Raw genomic sequence first — 25605 nt, forward strand, 5'->3', positions numbered from 1 at the left:
GGGTTCCTGATTCCATGCTGACAGATAGGACAGGGAATGGATGTGCCAGCATTCAGAGATACAACAGGCAGCTCTCTATTCTAACAGGAATGTCACAGCTTGAAAATTTACACTGTGGTGATTAAATCATGGTCCAAACCCCATCAAACTCGACACTAAAGGAGTAAGCTAGCAAGGCCTTAAGTAAAAGACATACATGAAGAAAGACACATATTTCTACAATTTGTCATTTATCTCTTTCTGTAGAACTTGATTCAAATATACTGTCTTTGACACGTTCTTGTCTACTTGTAGACATTATTTTATGACGAGCATAAATTTTTCTTTTATTATGGTGGCTCAGACTGAGTGATTTACTTCTTCAATTGATCTATGAGGGTTTTTAAATGCCTCATTCACTCATATATTCGTTCTTCCATCATGCATTTATTGACAGCTTCCTATAGGGAGGCTATTACATGGACACGAGGGATGGAATGCTGTGAGGTAGTCTCTGTTCTCAAGGGCTTTCTTCATTAAGAAAGAAGGCAGATGTCAATCAAGCATCCTAGAGATTCCTGTAGAAGCATTGTGACCATTGTTGCCCCTTGAAAGTTGCATTAGTGAAGGGCATGTAGGTAGGATACTTGATAGTTCTGCTTGATTAAATGTCCTTGTGTTTCTTTGAGACCGAAGGAGACACAGATACACAGGGGTGCCTTTGTAGCTGCTTTGAAGGTGAGGTCATTTGGAAGTGTCTGTTATTCAGAGATGGATGTAGCAGTCTCATTTACATCTAATATGTTTTGAACATTGTTTAGATAACCAGATTTAAGGCCACATTGGTTGGCTTTGTAATATTATAAAGCAACACACAAGGTAACTAACTTAAAAGCAAAAATATTTACTTAGTTCTCAGCTCAGAAGTTCAGTTATAAAATGCATGTGTGTTGTATGTCTGTGCATGTGGAAGCCAGAGGCCAATCTTGGGTTCTTTTCACAGACCACCACTATCTCGTTTTTACATAGGGTATTTTACTGGACTAAAAGTCTCCCAAAACTAGACTAGCTAGCCTACCAAGCCCAGAGATCTACCTGTCTCCATCTCACTGCTCGGATTTCAAGCATGTCATACCTGGCTTTTATAGATATGGGTTCTGGAATCAAATTCAGGTCCTTGTGACAAGCACTTCACAGCCTGTGCTGTCTCCCTAGGACCTAAGTAAATTTTGTTTTAAACATTAACATTTTATTGTCTTTTATGCAAGCTACTTTCTTCTTCTCAATGAAGTATTAAATCCTACCTTACTCCTTGCACATAGACACACGGCATGTATAGAATATTTCTTCAATCATTTCTATGTGGGAAATGTTATCAGAACCAGTACCTATACTTATCTGAATGAAAAATCTGGGACTTTGTATTTGGAACTGCTAATCTAGAAGGGTGAGCACTATGCTATGTATCAATTTGTCCTAAAAAGCAACTTTCTATTTTGAAGCTCCCCTGTCAAATGACTTTCTGTCCATAGCAGAATACATCTGGTTGACATGTCCCAAAGGGCATGGTCAGATCAGGTCCTGGTTCAACATCGTTTCTCTCCCCCGCATTCAAATTCCTAAGGTCCTATTCTGAGGGGACCATGCTCTGTGATGTCATGAATGACACTCTACTGTTATGGAAATTATGACATTACTCAACAGCTGACTTGTTTCAGTTTGAATTGATTCTCTTTTTAGCTCCATGCATGCCTTGAATAGAGTGAATCTGACTAATGAATTTGTAGGCAGGCTTTTGGCAACATGAAAGACTCTGGCCTCCCTAGAAAAGTTTTCAAAATTTGCCTAGCGTTTACGAGGAAAATTGTGTCTCATAATTTACACCATTTGAATCAAATTTTATTTATCAACAAACATTCTACATATGTACAAAACCCAGTTCTTGTAAAGCCATTTAATCTTTAAACCCATTTAATCCTATCAGTGGGGTTATGAAAATAAACATGGATGATTTTAACATGCCTGGGAGTTTACACACTGTCCCATTTGCAAGAGCCAAGATATTGCTGTATTTATCTTAGACAAGGGATGGCCTTCATTTGAGGATTGTATTGATCTCCAAAGCAAAGATAACTCCACAAGCCCAAATCCCACATGAACGTTGTTAACTGTCACTCACATTTCTCAATTTGTTGATCCAGATGTTTCCAGGTCCCCAGATTTATCACTTCAATATTTAAAACAATGAAAACAATTAACTATTCTACTTCTTCGTTTTAATGCCTTGCATTGGCTGGGATGTATTTTAGGAGGGTGTACATATGCAGAGAGTCAAAGAAAAGGCATCAGCGCCATTAAACTGATGGATCAGACACTTAACAATTTTAATGAACTTTCTGTTCTGTTTCCAAAAATTATAAGAAGAAGTTTCTTTCCTAAGCCCATTAAATTTTTAGCACCTAATTTATCTCATCTATGGCTCATATATGCGGAGTTTACAAATTATTAGATTTTAGAGACCAAGGCTGTGATACTCCACAGGTATCATTATTTAAAGGTGTTTATGTTATAGCACTTTTAAGACTTATTATATTGTTTTTTTGAATAATAGCCACCAAGTTTTTCACTTGTTTCTATAGCGGTGTTGCTTCAAGAACAAAATGGATTAATTAAATTAAAAAGCTTATTTAAATTCTTACCCAAACACCTTTACATAGTAAAAGCATGTGATAATGGTATAATAAATATAACTATACTAATACATATTGTGTTTGTCAAAGCCAATATTCAATAATGCAGCATACATGAATACTTATATTTAAATACTTCATATATTAGCAGTATCATACTCTATCTACTGGGTTAAGGTAATTTTAATAATGCATAATAATAGTTTAGAGTTTCTATGTATAAAACACTAGACTTGACTAGGGATCTGTCAAACCCAGGGGAAGATATTGAAGTTATTTGTAATGCACATCATGACAGATTTCAAATCCTCCCTCATCTCCCTCGGCCACTTACAGAGTAAGATGTTCTTATGTTCACCCGTCCAGACAAATGAGCTGAGTTTATATGTTAATGAAGAGAAGCTATTTGAGTACCATCAAGAAGACCAGAAGGCCTTTTAACCTAAGTGTCACTATCAAGCACACCCCTGGACAATACCATTGAGCCATATTGAGGAACTAAATCATTGTTTTCACTGGGAAAAACTACAGTTGTGTGGTGCCTTGATCACTTAGCTCTATCATATAAGATACTTCAATAGCATGCATAGGGTCAGAAGGGTTAGATGCTCCTTATTTTTTGAGAGTTTTTGAGGTCAATTTATACAACACAGGTAGAGGCTGGACATGTATAGGATGACTCAATGCCATTGTCTGAGAAAGACAGTCCCATAAAACCTGAGCTCTGTCTTAAGCAGAGGAGAGACATTGTCATGTGACTCTATTTTCTAGCCTCTTCCATTTTCATAGCTTCTTTCTTCTGTAATTATTTTAAGGATGTAGTTGTATCATAGAAATATCCCTGTCCTGGAAACAGAACACTTAGGCTGAGTAACTGGAAAAGTGCACTGGATAAGCCAACTATGCTCCCTGTACTTCCTTCTTCATAGTAAGGTGGAACATCTGAGATCTGCTGCGAAAAAGACTTATTTAAAAGGAGGCTGCTGAACATGTGTCATGTTGGGAGTTCTCTGTGAATTCCAGTGACTGCCAGTCTGTGGTAAAAACAGGACAGACCTTTCCATTAGGTTGAAGGCTATATTTTGTAATATTTTTTGAGTATTTATTTCATTTACATTTCCAATGCTATCCCAAAAGTCCCTCCCCCCCCCCCCCGACTCCCCTACCCACCCATTCCCACTTCTTGGCCCTGGCATTCCCCTGTACTGAGGCATATAAAATTTGCACAACAAATGAGCCTCTCTTTCCATTGATGGCCGACTAGGCCATCTTCTGATTCATATGCAGCTAGAGACACAAGCTTGGGGGTGGGGGTGGGGTGGTATTGGTTAGTTCATATTGTTGTTCCACCGATAGGATTGCAGATCCCTTCAACTCCTTGGGTACTTTCTCTAGCTCCTCCATTGGGGGCCCTGTGATCCATCCAATAGCTGACTGTGAGCATCCACTTCTGTGTTTGCCAGGCCCCAGCATAGTCTCACAAGAGACAGCCATATCTGGGTACTTTCAGCAAAATCTTGCTAGTGTATGCAATGGTGTCAGTGTTTGGAAGCTGATTATGGGATGGATCCCTGGATATGGCAGTCTCTAGATGGTCCATCCTTTTGTCTCAGCTCCAAACTTTGTCTCTGTAACTCCTTCCATGGTTGTTTTGTTCCTAATTCTAAGAAGGGGCAAAGTGTCCACACTTTGGTCTTCGTTCTTCTTGAGTTTCATGCGTTATTTTGTAATTTTTAAAATGGCAAAAATGGAATGTTCCTGCTTCCTACTCAGTTTCTGGGAATGCAAGTAGAAAAAAAGCTGACCCGTCATATTGGAAAGTTTATCTCCATCTGGCACACCTGGAAGTTGTGAAAACTTCAGCTCAGATAAGATCCATAGAAATGTCATGAGGAGCCTTCATGTTGAATTTGGGAAAGGTGATCTCACTATGTCTCCGTCCTAGACCAACTTAAGCTTACATAAAGGGTTGAGGGAAAGTGCACTTAATGATCAATCGCCATGAAACTGATCAAGATGCTGAGAAAAATCCAAAAGTAGGAAATCAATCTTGGATCAGGACTTATTTTTGGGTCAGACATTCTCAGGATTGTGAAGGTTCCAACCGGTTTTGACAAAATGTAAAGAATACTATGATTGTACTTTTAAATCAGTCACAGTGTGCTCTTCCAAATGTACATACACACACTTACCTTTTGACATATAGCCTACAACTTACCATTTAGAATATTTTCACAAGATTGACTACTAAAGTAATTGTTCCTGAAACAGGCAACCAATGTACATTTTCTATTAACAACAGGTCAGTGTGTCTCTCAAGCAGAAGTAACTGATATTTCAGGTGTGGGTGTGTGGGTGGGGGGGTGTTTGATAGGACTAAGTTTCCATAACTTTGACATTAGCACATTTTGTTACCTTCTTTGTAGCTCCCCAACTTTTTTGCAACAAACTTAATCTCCTCTATTACATATGTCAACAGATTTCATCTAAATTTTTTTTAGAGAGTAAAATTATTTTAATGTTACCTGATACAGTGACAAAGGGAGTAAAATGGCTGGCTTGCCCTTTCTCACAGAGCTCACAGCTGAATAGTTAACAGGTCTCAGCACAATCAGTTCTCTGGGCAAGAACTTTTGCTTCAGACATGTTCGAAATGTTCACACCATCTCTCATCTGAGTATCATGAAGTAAAATCATCTGTCATTCTGTAAATTGGTTTTCATAAAACAGAAGGTCTGCACTGACCAGTCAGTTTGATAACTGTGCATACAGCACTCCTAGCAGCCAATGAGTAGACATTGAAGAGGGGAAGAAAATGTGATAAATGACTTCAGTACATTTTGATGCTAACAGGTCTTGAACTATAATTTCCTTGATCAGACTTCATGAGGTCACAGGCACCCTGATGGTAAACCAAGAACTGAGGTCAGTGACTCTGTCCAGGTCATGTCATCTCCTGTGTTCTGAATAATTTGAATACCATTTTGATTCCAATGCATCTAAAAGTATCTAAAGCCATGTGTTCTGGGATCCCACGATGAGTCCCTCCACCCCTTGACTTTGATTTGTCTGCATCAAGAAGTAGCCTTGTCTATTTACTGTCAACAAGAGCAAAGTTTGCTCTTCATTTCATAGACACAGCGCATGCAAAAATGAGGGCAGGGGACTGTAGTAAAGAAGATTGTCTTGAGCTGCATTTTGGCCATGAGATCAGGACACAGTTGGAAAAATCTCTCCACCACAACACCACCCATGTCATCATAACACTCTAGAGGGGCAGGGTACAGTTCTACAGTCAACTTGCTGTGATTGGCCATGCACTGCAGAAGGTCCTTCAGTATGCTAGAGATGGTTGAGTTTGGAGAACTGAGAAAGGAACTTGGTACCACCCTTCTCCTCTTTGTCTGCCAATGTATCTGAAAAGATGTCCCCATCTGAGTTGATGCAGGTTAGTTGTAATTTGCAAAGATAGCACATCTTTCCAAAGTAAAGTGCAAAACGATCCAGGAAGGACACAAACTGGTTTGGGCATGGATCCAATTCATTGATATCGCTTGGATAGCAAACTTCTAAGAACTCCCTGATAATCTATCCAGGGAGACAATAAATCTTCATCTTTGGACAGCATAGCCACAAAGAGCCTTTTCTCAATGAGTCTTTTTTCTGCTGGACCCAATGCAGCAAGCATGCTTGGTGTTCATTTACAGGGTAGCAGAGTCTCAGGTCAATGACTACCTTCAAACCCCTCAGTGGTTTCCTCTGAATGCGCTCTGCTACTTTCTTCTCACTCCTAGTCTCTGCTGCTCCATCCTCTCTTCCAGCCCATACATCCCAGAAATTCTGGTGCACACGTCTCAAGTCTAACACTCGAAGCCTGCACCTAGGATGAACATTCTGTGTCAGCAGTATATCTATGCCATCCAGCACAGCTTGCAGCATCTCCACATCAGGGATTTTCATCAGTGCCCCAACAGGGAGGTAGGGCTGCCACCATTGCCTTCAATCTCTCTGTGAGTCTGCTATTGAAGGCCTCTATGAAGAGTGGTGGGAAGAGCATAGTGGGCAGGTACTACAGATTAGAGACATCTATGGCATCATTCCTCAGCATCCACTCCTGTGCCAGCTGCAGGAGTGTGGGAGGGTTGTAGGTACTCATCCTGATAGATATTCAGTCAGAAGGAACCCTTCTGCTGTCCCAGTTCCAAAAAGTTCATCTAAGATTTTTATTTTCAAAAATTTTGTTGCTAATGATTGTTGTTGCCAGACACAATTTCCCTCTTGTTGAGTGGGTCTTAAGTCCAGTTATAGAACTATTGGTTACTGCCAAGGTATGTGCCACTACTGCACCATGCACCCTTAGGGTTATCATTTCATGCTGGTCATTATTGTGATTTATATATGTGGCTGGGTAGGACTTCTACTTGCTTTGCTCCTTTGGAAACTTTCATGGCATTGTCTGGTATCATGAAATCTAGTCCTTGGGGAAGAGGTATTTCAGTTCTTTCCCATCTCAGGGCTCTCTGGACCCTGTGTCTGAAGTGAATGTTGTTTTTAGCAATAGGAGCTTACCTTCGACCTGTTGGGGATAACCAAGGGAAGCAGAAATAGGCTATATGTTTTTGGAGTCTCTTAGATATCCCTGGGCAACAATTCAAAAGAGAGCTTCCATGCCAAGTGTTGAGGATTTTGTTATGTAGTCTTTGGCCCTTGGAGGAAGCACAGTAAGCCCAGATGGAAAAATTTTGTTTAAACTATATAGGTATATTTATACATAGAATTCTGTGTACATTCAAGATTGCTCGGTGTGTGTGTGTGTGTGTGTGTGTGTGTGTGTGTGTGTGTGTGTGTTGATTGTTCATTTATTTTCAGTGCTGAATAATATCTTGAATAGATGTACCACAGGCTGTTCATTCACCTACTGAAGGATACCTTTATTGTTCTACGTTCTTGCCATTACAAGTAAAGTCAGTAGAAATATTCATGTGCAGATTTTTGTATGGATATGAGTTTTCAACTTGATTAAACATCAAAGAGTGAAATCATTGGGTTATACTGTATGGGTTTAGTTTGGTAATAAACTTTTTGTTCTAAAACCCTTTTCTCTGTGGCAATAAATGTATGGTTTTTTAAAGTGTCTTAATTAGAATTTTATTGCTATGAGGAGACACCATAACCCTGGTAAACTCTTAGGAAAACATTTAATTGGGTTAGTGTAAAGTTCAGAGGTTTGGTCTATTATTATCATGGCAGGAAGCATGGCAGCATGCAGCCAGACATGGCACTAGAGAGGTAGCTGAGAGTTCTACATTCAGATTGGCAGGCAGTAGGAAGAGAATGAGACACTGGACCTGGCTTGAGCATCTAAAAACTCAAAGCCCATCCCCTGTGACATACTCCTACAACAAGGCTACATCTACTCCAACAAGGCCACACCTCAATAATTCCACTTCCTATGAGTGTATAAGGGCCATTTTCATTCAAAACACCAGCACAATGGGGTGATGTGGGGCTCCATATTGAGGTACATTTGAGTTAGAAAAAGACTATTGTATGTTGTTCAATTATTTGTTAACTAACCAAAGCATTTATTGAAGAATTTTCATGTATGATTATTGCTTACTTGTTAAAGATTTTAATACAGCTTCTTTCCTCAGAGAACTTATTGACCATTGTGGAGAATGTTGCACAAATGCATAATCCTCATGTTACCAAAATAAGGGAATTAGAAAGTAGATGAGAGCTCAGCAGAATGTGGCCAAGCTTCAAGTGCAGGCCTGTAGAAGCTGGAGTTTGATCTGGATGTTGTAAGGCAGGTAGATGAGGAAATAGGATTTTGGTGGATAGAAAGAAAGATGAAAATGAGGATGACTTCCCAGAGCATTGCAGGACTTCTTGTTCAAATCTGTGGAGCAGTGCAAAGGTCATGGTGTATGCAGAGAGAATTCAGACAGTACACTCTATTTACAGTTCTCTGAAGGACTATGGCCATAGTTACACTTTTTAGTAATAAATCTGATCTTTTAAACAAGTAAGGTTGATATTTTCCCCTAAACTTTATCCTATTATCTGGCTATGAAAACTTTGATTCCCAAAAGGAAAAGAATAGTCATGGGACATAGAGGTGGAGAATTTTGTTGCTCGATTTGAATAGACATTATTAAAAGGCAAAGTGCATCTCCTTTAGAACTAACTCTGAGCTTTATATTCAGTTAAGAATGGTATAACACTGATTCCACCATAGTCATTTAGCAACACTCTGTAAAAGTTTATTTTGCATATATATGCTTACTTATAGGCTTTGCACATTATATATTTATATGTTCATATTATGTATAGGATTAAAGTTGTTCATTAATATATAACTTTCCTTATGAATAATTTAAGGAAATTGAAGCCGTTTACCTTAAGTGCTACATTGAGAGTCACATCTCCAAGTAGAAAGAGATTCTTCTCTGTTGGGGAGCCCAGGGTGATTCCAGCCTGTTCATTTCTTCTCATTTATTGGATTTTTACTTCTAGTGCTGGGAATTCTCACAAACCTTTGGCAGCCTCTATCCTGCTGCTGCCTGCAGACTTGTAAGAAGTTCTAAACCATCTCTCCTTTGCAAAGCCTCTGCATATGACAGGTCTGGTATGGTGGGGCTCATTCACTGCAGAACTGTATTCCAGATCTCTGTCTCAGACAGTAGCCATTCTTTGTCTATCTCCCTGATGCCTGTTATGTACCAAATCAGCCAGGGTTTTGTGTTTCAGTTTCTGTTACAATTTATAATGATTGATGACGGTTACCACTAGTAGCCTTTGATAGCTCCAGGATAGAGTTGGGTGTATGAGTGTGTTTCTTTCTCTTTTCCATTCCAGAGAGAAATGGAAAACCTCCATGCTGGGCACAGGGTCTGATTTAGCCTCGATACCATCTGCTCATGGTTTTTCTTTTCTTCTACCATGCAGGATCCATCTCAATTTTCATCTCTGGGTTCTTCTCGTTCCTGAAATTGATGATCAGTCAAAGCCACGTGTTACCCATTTTTCTTGGTCACCTGGCTCATGTGTGTGTGTGTGTGTGTGTGTGTGTGTGTGTGTGTGTGCCTGTGTGTGTGTGTGTGTGTGTGTGCCTGTGTGTGTGCCTGCCTGTGTGTGTTCTCATGTATACTGTGTTTTTCTACTCTTCTATTTCCTCTCAAGCTAGGCAGGGGGCTAGAGGGATGGGAATGCACCAGATGGCATTCTGGGTGTCTGTACTCATGGCAATGTGTTCAATTCCTATAAAGGACCTCCTGTTTTATCCAACTGTTATTTAACGTATTCCTAGTTTCACTTTATCCTTAGTTATAATACCCCTGGCTCCGTCTGCTGGTTTAGCTTGGATTTCTGTTTGTCGTGTAGGCTATCCCTTCATGTTGACACAGGTTTCTTCCTGATGTTTATGCGACTACTTTTCCCAACTCCTCATATTCTGTTTGAGTCACCTTCTCATGAAATGGCCTAGTGCCCCTCTCCAAACTTCCAGCTCACCCTTGCACTAATGGTCCCTTTGCCCCTTTCTTACCTTTCTTTTTCTTTTTTACATTTATTTATTTTATGTTTATGAATATTTTGGTTGTATGTATATATGTATGTATGTATGTATGTATGTATGTATGTATGTGTACCATATGTGTGCCTGGTGCCTTCAGTGTTCAGAAGAAATGTCAGATCCCTGGGAACTGGAATTATGGATGGTTGTAAGACACTCTGTGGGTGTGGAGAAGCACATCTGAGCACATTTGAACAAGTGCTCTTCACTGATGAGTCCTTAACTCCCAGCTCTTGTCTTACTTTCTAAAATACCATTCATAACATTTGAGAGTTTAAAGTTAGTGCACTTTACAAAAACACTATTGTTTATTATTTCTTTAACCATATTCTCCAAGACTACAAACTCATTGAATACAATAATTGTTTTGTCAATTTGTTCTGGTATGTAGTTGATGCTCAGTAAACACTTATCATGAAAACAAATGACATATTCAAGACCTCCCTCCAATGACATTCTGTCTTTGTCTCCATGACGACTACCACTGGATATCTAAGTCTTATGTTTCAAGGTATAGTGTGATTGTTCCATACAGAGCTGAGTCGATCAGCAAACTCTGCTTAAGTTTTGTAGTTAGTGTTGACCCCGGGATCTTGCTTCTGTTGTCTGACTATAAACTGTAGCCCATAACTGGAAGATAAAGAAGATACACTGAACAATATTTTGAACACCTAGAATTATGTTGAAAGTAGAAGAAAAATTGAGAACTAGTTTTAGAATGAGGGAGAAGGAGGCTTGTACCTCAGTGTGTTGCTTGCTAACTGGATACAGGGCTTTGGTGGGCTGTTTATCCTATACTGAGTAGTTTCATTGTCTGTCATTCAAAAGTGACGTACATTGACAAATATAGGACATGTAGCAGTTGACACTTACAGAGGTTCCCTAAGTAGTGGTAACAATTACTAACAGGACTCTTCTAATGGCTCTTAAAATTTATTTCAACCTGAAGAAGTAACTTGCATTGTTACAACTGTGTGGCTCTTTTGTAAATGCCTGGCAAGAGGATACTTACACAGTACCAACAGCTTAGCCTTAGCCTTTGCTGAAGAGAGTTGGAGCATCCTGGTGTCTCAGATCCTGATCTTCAAAAAATTTCCCAATGACCCACTCATTGATAGGAACACAGTGGAAGTTAGATAGAAGATTTTGTTTTCTGGTTCTACTTTTCATTCCATAGGACAGCACACTCAGCACTCAAAGTGTATGACATGGTGGTAAGGAGTGACGAACTTAAGGATGAGATAAACTTAAGGAAAAATTGTTTTCCCTGTCTCTTCATAGAATCAGAGGGTCTACCAGAATGGTAGCTGCAAGATGTCCACATCCAGAGGAGGCAGTGTGGTTTCCCAAAGTTACAAAGTGGGGCTCTGTTTCATTTGCTATGGGCTTGGTTTCTTCAGGTAACTGAGCTTTCTTACTTGTTTGAGCTCCAATGCCTTATATTTGGCTTTTGTTGCTTTTGAAGTAGGGCCTGACTGTGTAACTTAGTCCATCCTAGAACTCATGATCCTCCTAGCTCAGCCCTTTTAAGTGCTGTTGTTACAAGGTTAATAACAAGGTGTGCTATCACACCAACCTAAGTGTTGCTTTTCCTTGGCATAGGCATTGGCTGACTAAAGCCGTAGGCTCAGTTGTACTGGGTACTGTTGTTTTTCATGTTGTATTGAAACAGGTTAGACGAGCCTTGCTCAGAGTAAACCATTGCCACACACTTGCCTAGTGATGAGACCCCAAACAAAGAGCTACTTGGTAGCATTCACGCAGTGCCAAAAGCCACTGGAATAGCGAGTATTTTCTGTTACTCATTAGTTTATTCTAGATATTTGTTCTTGTTTAAATCTTACATTGACATAAAACCACAAACAACATCTTTACTAGTGGTTTTTTTTAAAGGCAAAGCATTTAACACAATCCTTATAAACACACACACACACACACACACACACACACACACACGAGTATCCAGATAAAAGTTTCTTGGATCACAAATATATTACATTCTACTCCAATATATTTTATTACACATCTAATAAAGTTAAAAACCTATAAAATTGATTTTTAAAACCTACCACATGGTCACATATTCAATTTTGAAAAAGCTCCAGACCTAGGCACTGTAGCAACTTTTATTTTCAAAGCCAAATAGGCTCCCCTGTCCCCTGTAAAGTTCCCACTCCCGTTCTTGACTGCACATTCTCTCATTTCTCCAGTGGTCTCCTTCCTCTGGTGATCATGATGTGTGTGTGTGTGTGTGTGTGTGTGTGTGTGTGTGTGTGTGTGTGTGTGTAAATCCTTTGCTCTGTTTTTGTTGAATTTTCTTGAAGATACTATCTGTTCCCATGGTTACAAACTATTGTTGTTATTGTAGAAATTAGTAAATAAATATTTCCATGTTTGAGTGCCCTCCAACATTGTAGGTGGATGTTTACAGCAGTATTCTGACCAGTTTCCGGCAGCTTTCACATAATTTCTCTTGAATTCAGCATGTCGTAAATGAAAGCCATTATTTTCTCTAGAGATTTACCTTCCCCTCTTAGTCAGTTAGTGGCTTTCTTGTGCTTAAGTTTACCAAGCCTAAATGTTTCAGGTCCCCTCCTTCTTTCTTTTCTATTCTGTAACTACATTTTCTGAATAATAATGGTTATCTCAGTTTTCCATCAGTGACATCATATGTAAGAATTAAGAACATGATGTCTCATTGTGTAAAACTTGAATTTGAATTCTTTAGATTTATCAGACTTTGGTCTTTACTTTGGTCTCTATCATCATTCCCTAAGTGTGCTCTTCATCATAAATGTTGATTCCCAAATTATGCTATTCAAAGTGACAATGCTTTCCTAGTACCTCTGGACTCAGCTTCAATTTGGCTGTTACCTTGACCACGTCATAAAATAGTACCATTAGGATCATATTTAGATCATATTTATTTCTTATACCATCATGCTATTTGGTATAATCTAGAGAATTAAGGCCCAAAGTCATCTTTAATATTCCTATCAACAGACAAAGAATGACCAAGCCCACATCGATTCATCATCAGACCATTTATTAACAAATTTTAATGTGCACATGAGGATTTGCTAACACAGGATTTTAATTCATCGGTCAGGGGACAGGCTACACAGTATACATTTCTGTTCAGCTCTCAAGGAATGTCAGAGTGCTGGCAAAGACTCATATTCTGAGCAGCAATACTCTAAGTTTCCTTTAGTTCATCTTTTTTCCTCACCTCTCCTCTGTTCTCTGAACCTGTTATCTTGTGTCTTGTCTCATGGTGAAAGTGTTCTGTACATCAGTCATACCAGATCACTTGTCTCTGTAGTCCTGGCTGGTGAGCTAGACTAAGTTAGATGCCTACTTTGAATATCCCTTATGTTTTCCTGTTTTTCACACTTCTATTCTTCTCCTCTAACTTGCTTTGGCTTTGCTGTCTTGCTATGTAATAGTCTTTGCTGTGCTATGCAACAAGAAGGCATAACCTTATAACAGGTACATGTTTGGCCTATACTTTAAGATTTACTAGACTTCAATACAATGAGCTAAATAAACCTGTGTTCTTTTTAAATTACTTAGTCCTATGTATTTGTCTTGGAAATGGGAAGTAAATTAAAATCCCTACAGAGGAAAACATTGGCTTAGAGAGAACTGCAACATGGAAGAACGCTCTTTGTTCTTTTTGAGAATAGACATATTACATATGGTCCTAGTAACATGTTTAAGGCAAAAAGTGATGTGTTCTCTTCACATCTGAAGACTGGGGACATAGGCCAGAGGGATTAGATTGTCTCTTCTAGGCTACACACACATGTGAAGAGACGTGTGCCCCAAACCAGGAATCCCTTTGTCCTAATGTCATACAGATTTTCTCATCAGCCACTTCCTTACCTCAGAGTACTCTTTTCAGTACGTTGCCTGATATTGAGACTGAGCCAGCAGCAGGAGGAAGAAAAATGAATGTGAAAAAAGTAAGAGTAAATAAAACAGAAACAACGTGTTTGAGATATAATCACATCTCCTCCTAGCCTCCAGGATTCCTATGATGGCGAAACTCACACTGCAGAATGGACAGCAGAGACACTCACTCATCCCAGAGAAACTAGCACTGGAAAGTATCAAGTCAGTGGGGCCAGATTCCACCGAGAGACTCCCCACTAGCCACTCATAGCCATCCTTTTCTCCCTTTAATTGAATTTTGGCTTCTGAAATCCTACTCTTCTAACTCCATGGAGACTGAGAAAATCCAGATACTGCAGTCCATAGGGCCCATGGTGTGATGGGACAAAAAAAAAAAAGAATCAGAGCTTAGGGAAGTTGCTCAGCATCTAGAGGAGAGAGTAGGGCAGCCAAATGGATTAGAAGAGAAGGGAAGTGTGTGAGTTGGAAGACAGAAAAGGGTTGAGAATGGTCCAGCAAGGCACCGACCCCACGGGACCACCAGGCAAGTCCGTAGAGATGGCATTGATGCAACCGAATAAACCCATTATTGATACTCCCCAGTGTGCACGTGAGGATTTGTTAGAGCGGGGTTCTAACTCATGAGCTGAGGGGTAGCCCAGAGCTTCTGCATTTCTCGTTGGTTATCAGCAAATGTGAGGTTGCAGGTAAAGAGTCACACCTTGAGGAGCAAGGCTCTTAAAACCATAAGTGACTTCCTGGTACCCTCTTCTCATTGTCTCATGTCATTTCAATCACTTCTCCCAAAAGTCTCACATTGAAATACCACGGACATATGAATTAAAGTCCCCAGTAAATAAGCTCTGGAGGATATATTCAAAGGATAATACCGGGGCTTTGCATTCTGTCAGATATGAAGCACAAACTGAAGGGTCACTGAAAACTGGAATAAGAGATGGTTTTTATTCTCCTCTCCTTCATTGTGCTGCGGAAGTTGTGACATTCTCCTGTGGGAGAAAGCAATGTACTTGGAGGAAGGTCTCCATCCTAAGCAAACAGCTTCTCCTCCCAGTGTGCGTGTTTTCTAGTGTGTCATAGGCGTGAGCGGTTCAGGAAGTTGGCACAAAACTGCTGTGTTTCCCATGCCTTCTCAGGCCCTCCCTCCCAATCGTCCTTCAGAGTCACCACGTTTTCAGGTACAAATTGAGAAACTTTACACTGGCTGGTAAGGGCAGCACCTAAAAGGAAAAAAAATGCTGTGCAAAGAAGTTTGTGGAAGGTGGGAAGTGATGGGGAAGGGAGGGTATTTTCAGCAGCAGAGGGGACCTCCGAGACCCATTTGGAAGATAGACACCTCAGTTAATGTGATTTCTACATTTATGCCTCTTTAATGGTCAGCGGAGATCAATAGAATGCCTTCTATGTGTGGTTAATAATGAGTCTGATAGGTGGCAGCGATGAACACTCTACCTATGGGATCCACGGGCTAACAAAAAAAGACCATTGAACATTGACTTTCGCTTTTTTTTTTCTTTTTCTCCAGGGCAGCCACTGAAGTTTTGGCAGCATTGCTGAAATCCAGTAAGCATCTCTTTAAAAAAGGGGCGGGTGTGTGTGTGTGTGTGTGTGTGTGTGTGTGTGTGTGTGTGTGTGTATCTCTTCCCGTTCTTATTTTTATGATAGGTACTCTTTTGTTCCATGGCTCCATTCTGACCTGTGAAGAAATAGCTGTGTCTCAAGTCTGTTGGCAAAAGAGAATTTGGTGACTGTAGAAAAGAGAGTGGATATATCTCCATGTGGACATGTCCACTTATAATCTGCAATCGTTATTGTTGATTGTCAAGTGGAAAGACTCCAGAATTGCTGGTTCCTTGCCAGCAGGTCCATGCAAGAGGTTCTGGTTCTGCAGGGGTCTCTGAGGCTGAGCAGAGTGGAGAGTGTCTACCGCCCAAAAGAAACACACTGAGACGTGAGTCTTGTCAAAGCAGGAATTCAACTTTACGGCATCAGGCTCTCACTTACATAAGTTCGGAACATAAGGAGGGGGATTTTTGGTGGAGTAAGATGATGTAGGAGGTGGGGAAGGGTGGCAGAGGGTATGGAATGATTGACAGGGCCAATGGCAAAGCTCTACATCAGCTATGGAAGGGCAGAGGCAGGGCTAAACAGGCCTTGCTGAGTCACCTCGATACAGAAGTGACTGAGACAGGTCTCAAAACTCGAGCCAGGCTTAGGCTCACCTACGAGGCAGAAGAAACTTAAGCCAGGCTCAAGTTTGTCATCAGGGCCCAAACCAGGGTCAAAATGGGGCCCATCCCAGAATCACCTGGGAGGATGGTCTCTTGGCATGCATGTGAGGGCTTATTATGATTGGATTAATTGAGTTGAGAGATCTGGCCAAAGTGGGTGCCACATTTGCTGGTAGGGTCCGTCATTTGTTGTTCTCTGTGTATGTAATATGGCCTGCTACTTCAAGCTCCTGATGCCTTAGTTTCTCACCATGATGAACTATACCTTGGATTATGAGCCAAGAAAACCCTTTTCTCCCTTGGGTTGCTTTTGTCAGAGTATTTTATCACAGTAAGAAAAATAGATAAGACAGACAACTCAACTGTCCCTACAAAAGAAGTAAGTTGTCTATTGCAGACCTGGGGACTCTTCAATTCTTTTGGACAGAAGAAACAGTCCTTCAGCATTACTAGACTAAATCCCAGCCCATGGGACTGTCCAGTGGAACAAAAGCTTATGTATGAGTGGATAGGTAGATGATAATACTTGCATTTGTTTTCTAACTTAGCTCATGACTCTCTATATGCTTGGGCAGGTAGGGTGTTGGGAATTACTTGGACAATGTAGAGGTTGCCAAGTTGTTTTTATTTTTATTTTTATTAAAAAGTTATTTCTCTTCTCAACTATGTGAGTGATTGCAAAAGAATAGCTTGGAGGTTCTGAATTATTGTGAGGATTTTTTTTTCTTTTGCCTCGTGGTCTTAGCCTAATTACATTGGGAGTCAATTTCACGTGTGCAATATAATAGACGGCAAGATGCACTTGGGAGTGAAGTCTTGCCTTAATGCTTTTATTCCTCCCCTCCTTACTGCTTCATCTGTTTTAATTTGATACCTTGGAAACCACCTTTTTCAATGGTGATATTTGTTTCTCTATAGGAAGCCTGGGGCCTGTGTGTAATAGGTGAACTTTAATAAAACTTGTAAATAAATAAATAAAAATAAGAACACTCTTTCTCCACCACCCATACATCTCTGTCAACCAGAAGCATGAAGAAAAAGCCAAAATACATGACATTTCCTTTTATAGACTGGAGAGGAAAATGAAGCTTGATTTCATTTCCTTGGTTAGAACTTCATACAGTCTAGAAGTCTGTCCACACACACAGCTTTTAAACACGAGTCACGTGGGAGGCAGCGGGATCAGACTAGGAAAGGATGAGAAGGAGTCTATGGACTACTTAACATGGAAAGATGTTACTTGTGGGTTCTGGGGAGGAGCTGTTGATTCAGAGTCAACTAATTACAGGTTTTTGTTTTTGGGTTTGTTTGTTTTTTTTTTTTTTTTGCCTTTATCTCTCAGCAGGAACTTTTAAGGGACAGGGGTTATCTCTATTGATCCGTATGTTTCTTGTATCAGCACAACAAGGCTGAAAGCACATATTTGTTGATTACAATTAAATGATTGATTTGTGATATTTACCCAGACGAAATAGCAAGACTGTTCCCTACAACCTAAATCTAACAATCCATGCTTAGAACCAATGGTCTTAACATTTGTAGTTCTAATCTCTATTTACTTTACTAATAGGCTGCTAGGGAACTGAAAGCCTGCTGTCTTCTACATATAAAGCAGGCTTTACCACCCCATTAGGAAGATATATGGGGTTATCTGCTGATTCTGCTGAGCTGTCCATATGGGTCTTTGCCTGGGCCTTTGGTTATTTATACCACAAAACAGTTGGATCAGAGGTTCTCTAATATTCTTTCTCCGACTAAATACAAAACCTTCATTTATATCAGAGACTCTCATCCTTGGCACCATTGACATTTTGAATTGGGTAATTCTTTCTTGTTGGGATCTGTTCTATGCATTGTGGAATATTTAGTGACACCCTCGGTTGCTATGGCATTTGGCATTGTGTTTAGATGTAACAACCCAGCCCACCCTATGGGAATCAAAGCTGCTTCCTTTTGAGAACTGCCAAAACCTACTTGGATACACACATGGGGTAAAATCCACCCAATGCTTCAAAATTTCCTTCCCAAGGTACCCTTTTAATTTTTTTGGTATTTTCATGTTTCATAATTGATCTATGATTTCCCAGCGTCAAGCATCATTCCTATGCATTTGTAAGCAGCAAGAACACAGGAGGGAGACCAGTATTACAAACATTCACAAATTATGTGGAGGGGACCCTGCTGGGGCAGGGAGGTTCTATTCCAAGTGGCAACTCTAACGTGTCGGTAGAAGGGTTCTCAGATCATCTGTGAGCTCAGCACAAAAGAAGGCTTCCTTGAGATGGCAGAGTTAGACCATGGGCTTGAAGAGCAATCACAGCCTACAAGACAGTCACCACTGTTGTTCCTGCATCCGAATCAAAGGATACATGGCAGGGAGTATCTGGGCATAGATGACACTGATCCACCTAGTCTGGAGTGTTTTGGAAATTTCTAGTCATTTGATAATGCTTAAATGTCATGTGTAGTTAAACTTTTTTAACACTGAGTACCTTTTGACTTGACTTGAAAGTGTTGAATCTATCAGTTGAACTTAAATACAGGATGTTAGATTGTGTCTAAAATTCAAAACTGCATGTGGCACAGCTCTCCTGGAACGTTTATGTAGACTTTTATCTATAAAAGGCATACTTCTTTTAGGTGGTGGCTATTCTGGCTTCATGTTTACTTGTCAGCAAGTATAAAAAATTGGCCATTCTAGCAGATCTCAGTAAATGTATCACAAAGGGAGGACATTGCCCTGTCTAAATAAAACTAGAACTAAATATTTACCGGTTGGGGCTAGTCAGTCAGTGTGCCTTTGACCATCAATATGAAGACAGGCTTGGGAATCTGAGGTTACTAAGATCCTATTTATTTGTGTCTGACTGGAGTTAATTCCCCACTAGGGGCAGAAAAGCCAGGACCCAGTTCTTGGGGGAGTGGGGCCTGCCCACAGCAGTAGCACAGGGAAAGGAAAGAACTTTGGGTCACATTATGGAGAGTTTATTATTTTCTTTGGTTCTTGGTCTCTTTTCAAACAGGCTGGAAGTAATGTAGCTAGCACAGGAGATGAGGATGCTAGGAAGAGAAAGGAGGCAAAGGCATCTCAGATCTCAATTTCTGATCAGGCAAATTTTACACAGAAATCTGAGGCCTCATGTCCAATTGTCTCAGCCATTTGATGCTACAAAGAGAAAAGCCATTGTGCATCCGAGAGTCCATCTGTCTCTGTCTTTTAGATTAGGATGGCCTGCGCTAAATTCCAGAGCATTCCTCAAATCAGTTCATTTCTCTGCTCACACATGCATGCTCTCCACTAACACTCTCCACTAAGTGTTCTGTGTAGCGAGCTTGCCTTTTCGAGTTGTATTCTATCCAAAAGCACTTAGATTCTTATTATCGAAATTTAATACTGCTTTGATTAAGAAATCACACTACTTCAACTGCTTGTCTTGTTTTTTCTAACAAACCAAAACAATGCTCTCTCTCTTCCTCTCTCTCTTTCTGTCTCCCTTGCCCCTCCCTCTCTCCCTCCTCCTCTGTCTCTCTCTCTCTGTCTCTGTTTCTCTCCCTTCTTCTCCTTCCCTCCCTCTCTCCACTAGGCTTTTCTTCCTCTCACTTTTCTCTCTGCCCTGCTCTCTCACTTCCACACCCCTCTCCTGTTCTCATTGTGCCTGCAGTCTTTCCCTCTTTCCCTTTCTTTCTTAACCTCCTTTTCATAAGCATTACTCATAAACACACTTATGAAAAACTGTGATCATGGGAGCAGCCTTCGAATGAGGTACAGCAATGGGATTATAGTTGATTTGTGCTGGCCCCAGGGATGAATCTTCCAATAATGGCCTGGCATTAACCTTGCTGCCCAAATTTAAAGGTCATAATCTTGTAACAAGGAAACACCTTTTGCTTCAGGCCCTAAATCTTACTGAGGGAAGAGAAGTCTACTTCATACTTCTTTTCTACTTGAGGATTAGCATTTGGGGGGACTCAGGAAGTTACAGAAAGGGAGGGGGGCCAAGAGAAGTCAGCAGAGAAAGAAACACAGAGAAGGGAGCAGGATAGACAAGAGGGCTAATGGAAAGTTTGGCAGGAAGGCAAGACTTCTCACAGCCCTTCCTAGTTAATGTTCTGTCTGTCTGATTCCCAGGGAACAGCCTGCAGCAGTGTTGCTGCAGAGAATAGGAAGGAAGGACAAACCCAGTACACACAGAGCAACCTGGCATGGATAAATAGCTTTGTGCTTGGAGAAAACATCTGCACTTGTCTAGTGGTTGGCAGTGTAGATGCTGGAGCACATGGTGGCCAGATGATCACCCCCTGCTTTGATATGCCAAAGATGGGCCAATTTCAAGATTCATCGAAACTGCTAAGGAGTGCTGGCATCCATCCTCAGGATGGATGTGTGTGTTGAAGATGGTTGGTATTGTAGCCCCTTTGCTCTGATGGCCATGCATAAGTACCAGCCGATTAGTACAGCCTTCTTGGGGCTCATGTGCATGTTTCTCTCACAGAGCCTCTGACCTCCACTCCAGGAGAAATGGCCTGGCTTGACAAGTCCGGTGCTCTAGGTTTCTGAGACATTATGCTTCCTACCTCAGTTTCCTAATGAACTAAAGGAGGTCAGACTCTCATGGCTGAAAGACCTTGAGTTTTCCTTGTATTTCTTCATTCTCTCTCCCAGTGTGTGTGTGTACACATATATGTGCACATGTGTGAGTAAAATTTGTATGGAGGCTAGAGATCAACTTCAGGAGTTGTTCCTCAGCTGTTATCCATCTTGGTTTTTGAAAGAGTCACTTACTCAGCCTGCAGCTTGCAAGGCAGGCTAGAGAGCTGGCCAGTGAGGCCCAGGGATCTGCTCGTCTCCCCCTCCCCCATACTGGGATTACAAGTGTGTTCATGGTCATTCCTGATGCTTTTGTGTGGCTTCTGGGGTTTGAATTGGGCTTGTGTAAGCAATTTACCAACCACTGACATCTTCCCAACCAAATTATTATTATTTATTTTTGATAATTTATGGTCATGTTTATATTTATCATGTACAATATGATGTTGTGGATTGTAGCACACTGTGAAATATGGCTAAGTCTTTTCTATTTTCTTTATTTTTAAACTTAGCCTTACCCCTGTAGAGTAGGCTGGATTACTACTTACTATGTCTAAACTGGACTTGAACCCCTGATCCTCGGACCCCAGCCTCTTGACTGTTGAAACAGGAGGCATGGGCCCTCATGCTTTGTCAAACATGTGCCATTCATTTGCTGAGTAGAGAGCGCATCCTTGTTAATTTAGTTCTCGTGGCTGCCCCAAAAGGTAGTTAAGGGTTATTGTCAGGAACATATGGCCCCAGAGCATCTTGGACACTACTGACCGTACTTGTCTCTCTCATTCCCAGAGAAGAAAATGGAGGAGTAGGTAGAAGAGGTCTGATAGTCAGCTCCTGCAGCTCTTCTTACCCTCAGCACACTTGTCTGAGCACCAGCCTCTGTCGCCACTGTTCAATGTAAGGTTCCTGGCTAATTCTTTACAGTGTAAAGTGGTGCTCAACCTTCCTGATGCTGTGACCCTTGAACACAGTGCCTCATGTTGTGGTGACCGCCAACCATAAAACTATATCATTGCTGCTTCATAACTGTAATTTTACTACTCTTATGAATAATGTAAATACCTGAAAAACAGGATATCTGATATGCAACCCTCTACCTGCAAAGGGGTGCACAACCCACAGGTTGTGAATCACTGCATTAAACAGAATGGAACCAGCCATGGTGCAATGTGCACATAAATGTGTGTGCCTGTTTTATTCTTTGAGCACCCACACAGGGGTTGGGCTTCTTACTGCAGCTCTTACCTCATCTCAGGCCACATTAGAGGCTCTCCTAATTATTTGATGTTGGATAAGGAAGGAGTCCAGTTTCCTAGAATCTTTTTCCACCATGCCTTAGTTATTGTGGTATGTTCACAAACCCGATTGTCTCTCTCTCTCTTTTTTTTTTTCTACTATGACTTCTGGGGAAGCATACATTATGTATTTCACTGATGAGTCAAACATCTCCTTCAAATAATATTGATTTTTTTTTTTTGTATTTGTCACACTGCTGCAGTTGGCTTCATTTGAAGGCAGCATGGCAAGCCACATCCATCACCATGCTGGTTTAAAATGACACGTATATCCATTTATTGAGTTCTTAGCATGTCAGACACTGTGTATGTTTAGCCCGAAAAGGATATTTCGCAATCCCCGTCTCAGTAAGTGGGGTAACTGAAGTCTGGAAGGCTTAAATAATTTATTCAGGCAGCAGGCTTTAGGGTTTACCTGACAGTCTCTTCCTCCCAGTGAGCTAAGCCCCATGCTTCACCAGGAAGAGATTAAAGAGGCTAGGTTTACTTAACCCAAAGAAGGAACAACGAAATGTTGAAAGGAAGCTAAGTAAATATTGCTTAAGTATCAGGAGAATTATCTTGGAAGACCATGTGTTACTTAAGTCAGAAACATCACACGGTCCACTCCACATAACGTTTGAATGGGCCCCGGTGAGAGATGCTAAAACACCAGCATGTGTGTGAGGAGCCTGTGTTTGCTGCTTCGAGGGTGAGCATCAGGCAAGGCTGATGAATGGGGGCATGAGATCCGGGAGCGAGGAGCAGGAACTGGAAGGATTACAGGCTCCTATTACGTCATGCCACATTCAATTTGGCATATTCCTCTTTACTTTCTTGGCTTCGAGTCCGGTCTTGCCTGCCAAATACTTACGTGCTTTGCATAAGTGCATAAGTGATTTTAAAAAGTTTAAGTTAAAAGGTTGCAACTGTGCCGGTTGTCTCCTTTGCCCTCCTCAGCCTGATGCTGCAAGGAAGTGTGGGCTGAGTTGCAGACAGTTGTTCCTGTAGTTCCTCTTCATGCCATGTGGTGGTGCTGTTCTTCTAGTTATCTCGACCATTGCTAGTCCAATATTTATTTTCGGTGAGTAATTTGTTTATCAGGAGGTTATTTTAATCTAATTTTGGCCATATTTGCTAGCGCACACTATCTGTGCTTCCCAGCGTTAGCAGCTTGCATGTCTTGAAGGAAATTATCTGAAGATGGTCTCAGAGGCATTTGCGCAGCCATTATTTAAGGGAGGTGGGAGGAGGCAGGGTGAGTGGAGCCTGGGGTTAGAACAGCGGATGGAATTTGTTGCCTTCCAAGTGGTGTTAGCATGACTGAGCAGGATTGACAGAGGGCGGGGACATCCCAGTAGCATTTTGCAAGCTGTCTCTGCTTGACAGCAGCAACGCTGGTTGTTAGGGTCGCTAGTCTCCCAGACCCTTGTGACAACTTGTAAAGGTCCTAAATTGGTTTGGGAGGACAAGAGTCTTCTAGTTCTGCACCCTCTGCAAGAGGCCCTTCTCCCAATCTGATGACATCTTTAATTAACTGCTACTGCAAGCTGCCTGTGAGCTGGGGAGTGGGGGAGGTTGGAAAGAGCGTGACTGTACCAGAGCAACCACCGCAGCATCCACAGCGTGACTATGGTGATGAATAGCGTGCTGGACACTTTGCTCACGTTACATTGAACTCTTTGTCCTCACTTACATAATAGTCATAGTACTATACCTGTCCTACATGCCAAGAAGAGGTAGTTAGCACAAAACAAAGACTTGCTGAAGTCCCACAAAAAGCACAAGGAAAGCTAAACTTTACCTCAGTTGTGACTGCTTCCAAAGCGTCAGATTTTCATATTTCTGGTAACCTTCAGCAGGAGTCAGGAACCCTGGACTGAGCCATAGATTGACTATGCGATCTTAAACATGGCCTTAGGTTGGCTTGCAGTAAGTGGAGGGTTGTAGGCGGGGCTTGATGCTTCTTTGCAACAGAATCTAACGTTTTCATCACCAAAGCCTAAGTGTGAATGACACATATTTGGTAGGCACAATGGGGCTCAGGTTGAGACCCCAGTTAAGAACAGCTCATTTTTTTCTTTTGCTTTCCAACTCTTGTTAGACACTGAGAAGTTTCCAGGGACGTTCCTGAGGGTCTGGAAGAAATCAGCCTTGGAAACTTCTGAATGAATATCATCGTGGGGTGTGTGGGAGCTTGACCTGTTGTTTGCGATTACAGCTTCAAGATGGAGTGACATGATGCTTTCTGTGGGAGGCTGGAAAAGTGTGTCACACTTCTCTAAGTAGTAAAATAATAATAATAATAAATGGTAATATAATAATAGTAATGATAGTCTAGTGATATTTGACCCAGAGAAAGCCAGAGTCTTGTATCCATCAAGACCCAGTCCAGTCATTTTGCAGTCTCTTAGAATTAATGGGCCTAATTAAGCAGTTGAATTGAACCTAAGTTGTTGAGGACAGTGGGGTTGTTATCCAGTGACAGGAAGGTAGGCTAGTGAACCCTTTCCTGTGATGGTCAAACTCTTCGGAGGTGACCATCCTGGGTCTGAACAGAGCTGTGAATGGCGCTGATAAGATGTTCCCGCTTGACACAAAACTTGGCTAAAACATTATTGTTGGCATGCCGCTGTTAAGTCGGGTCAGTTCTTATGCACAGGTAGCATACTATCTTTTACCACCTCTATCTCCAGGGCTTCCCCTCTATTCTAACATTTGCCTGCAAGTTTGGGTCAAAGTGTCCCTTCGAAAAGACTGTAAAAGTGTAAAAGTCTCCAAGTCATGATGAAGATGGTATACATGTGATATAATTGCATCAGTCATCATAAGGGCATGATATGGTGGATATCACTGTTTACATAGTGATCATAATGTCTGCTCTCATGGTACCCTGGGGTCAACTACAGAGACATAGTTATCGAGGCAGGCTGGTCTATACCCTCTAAAAATAATGAGCAACATGGAAGCTGGTGATGAGCCAGGAGCGGGAGCGGAGCAATGGATCTTAATAAACTTTGGTAAAAGTCACTGCTAGTTTATTATTACTGCCATCAGAGGCTGAAGGAGCTGATGCTGTATAGGGATAGGGCTTGTTCAAATTTAAATTGAGGTTGTTTAAATTTGTCACCCAAGATCTGTCCATTGAGTTAAATTGACTCATGGTTGTTTTTAGTGCCTAACTCCCCTCTCTCCCACCAAGAAGCCTCTTTTGTGAAATGGCTAACAGAAAATAGTTGAGAGTTTGTGGACCACACTCTTTCTATTATAGCTATTTCCCTCTGCCCTGAGAGGGCAGAAGCAGCTATAGGCAACACATAAAGGAATAGCTATGGCTATGTTCCCATAAAACTTT

At 41.1% G+C, this 25605-nt stretch overlaps 1 protein-coding gene and 1 pseudogene across 2 annotated transcripts in view; one reads left to right on the forward strand and one right to left on the reverse strand.

Annotated features, from left to right (window-relative positions):
• The window catches only part of Agbl1 (ATP/GTP binding protein-like 1), an 895108-nt gene that overhangs the window by 140206 nt on the left and 729297 nt on the right, over window positions 1–25605 (forward strand). For both annotated transcript variants that reach the window (XM_017322251.1, NM_001199224.1), the window contains exon 6: window positions 15683–15720. In XM_017322251.1, the coding sequence (XP_017177740.1) occupies window positions 15683–15720 (38 nt within the window). The remainder of the gene's footprint in view (window positions 1–15682; window positions 15721–25605) is intronic.
• Gm33069 lies at window positions 5363–6825 on the reverse strand (annotated as a pseudogene).

The sequence above is a fragment of the Mus musculus genome, chromosome 7 (genome assembly GCF_000001635.26).
Source record: "Mus musculus strain C57BL/6J chromosome 7, GRCm38.p6 C57BL/6J".
Classification (NCBI taxonomy): Eukaryota; Metazoa; Chordata; class Mammalia; order Rodentia; family Muridae; genus Mus; species Mus musculus.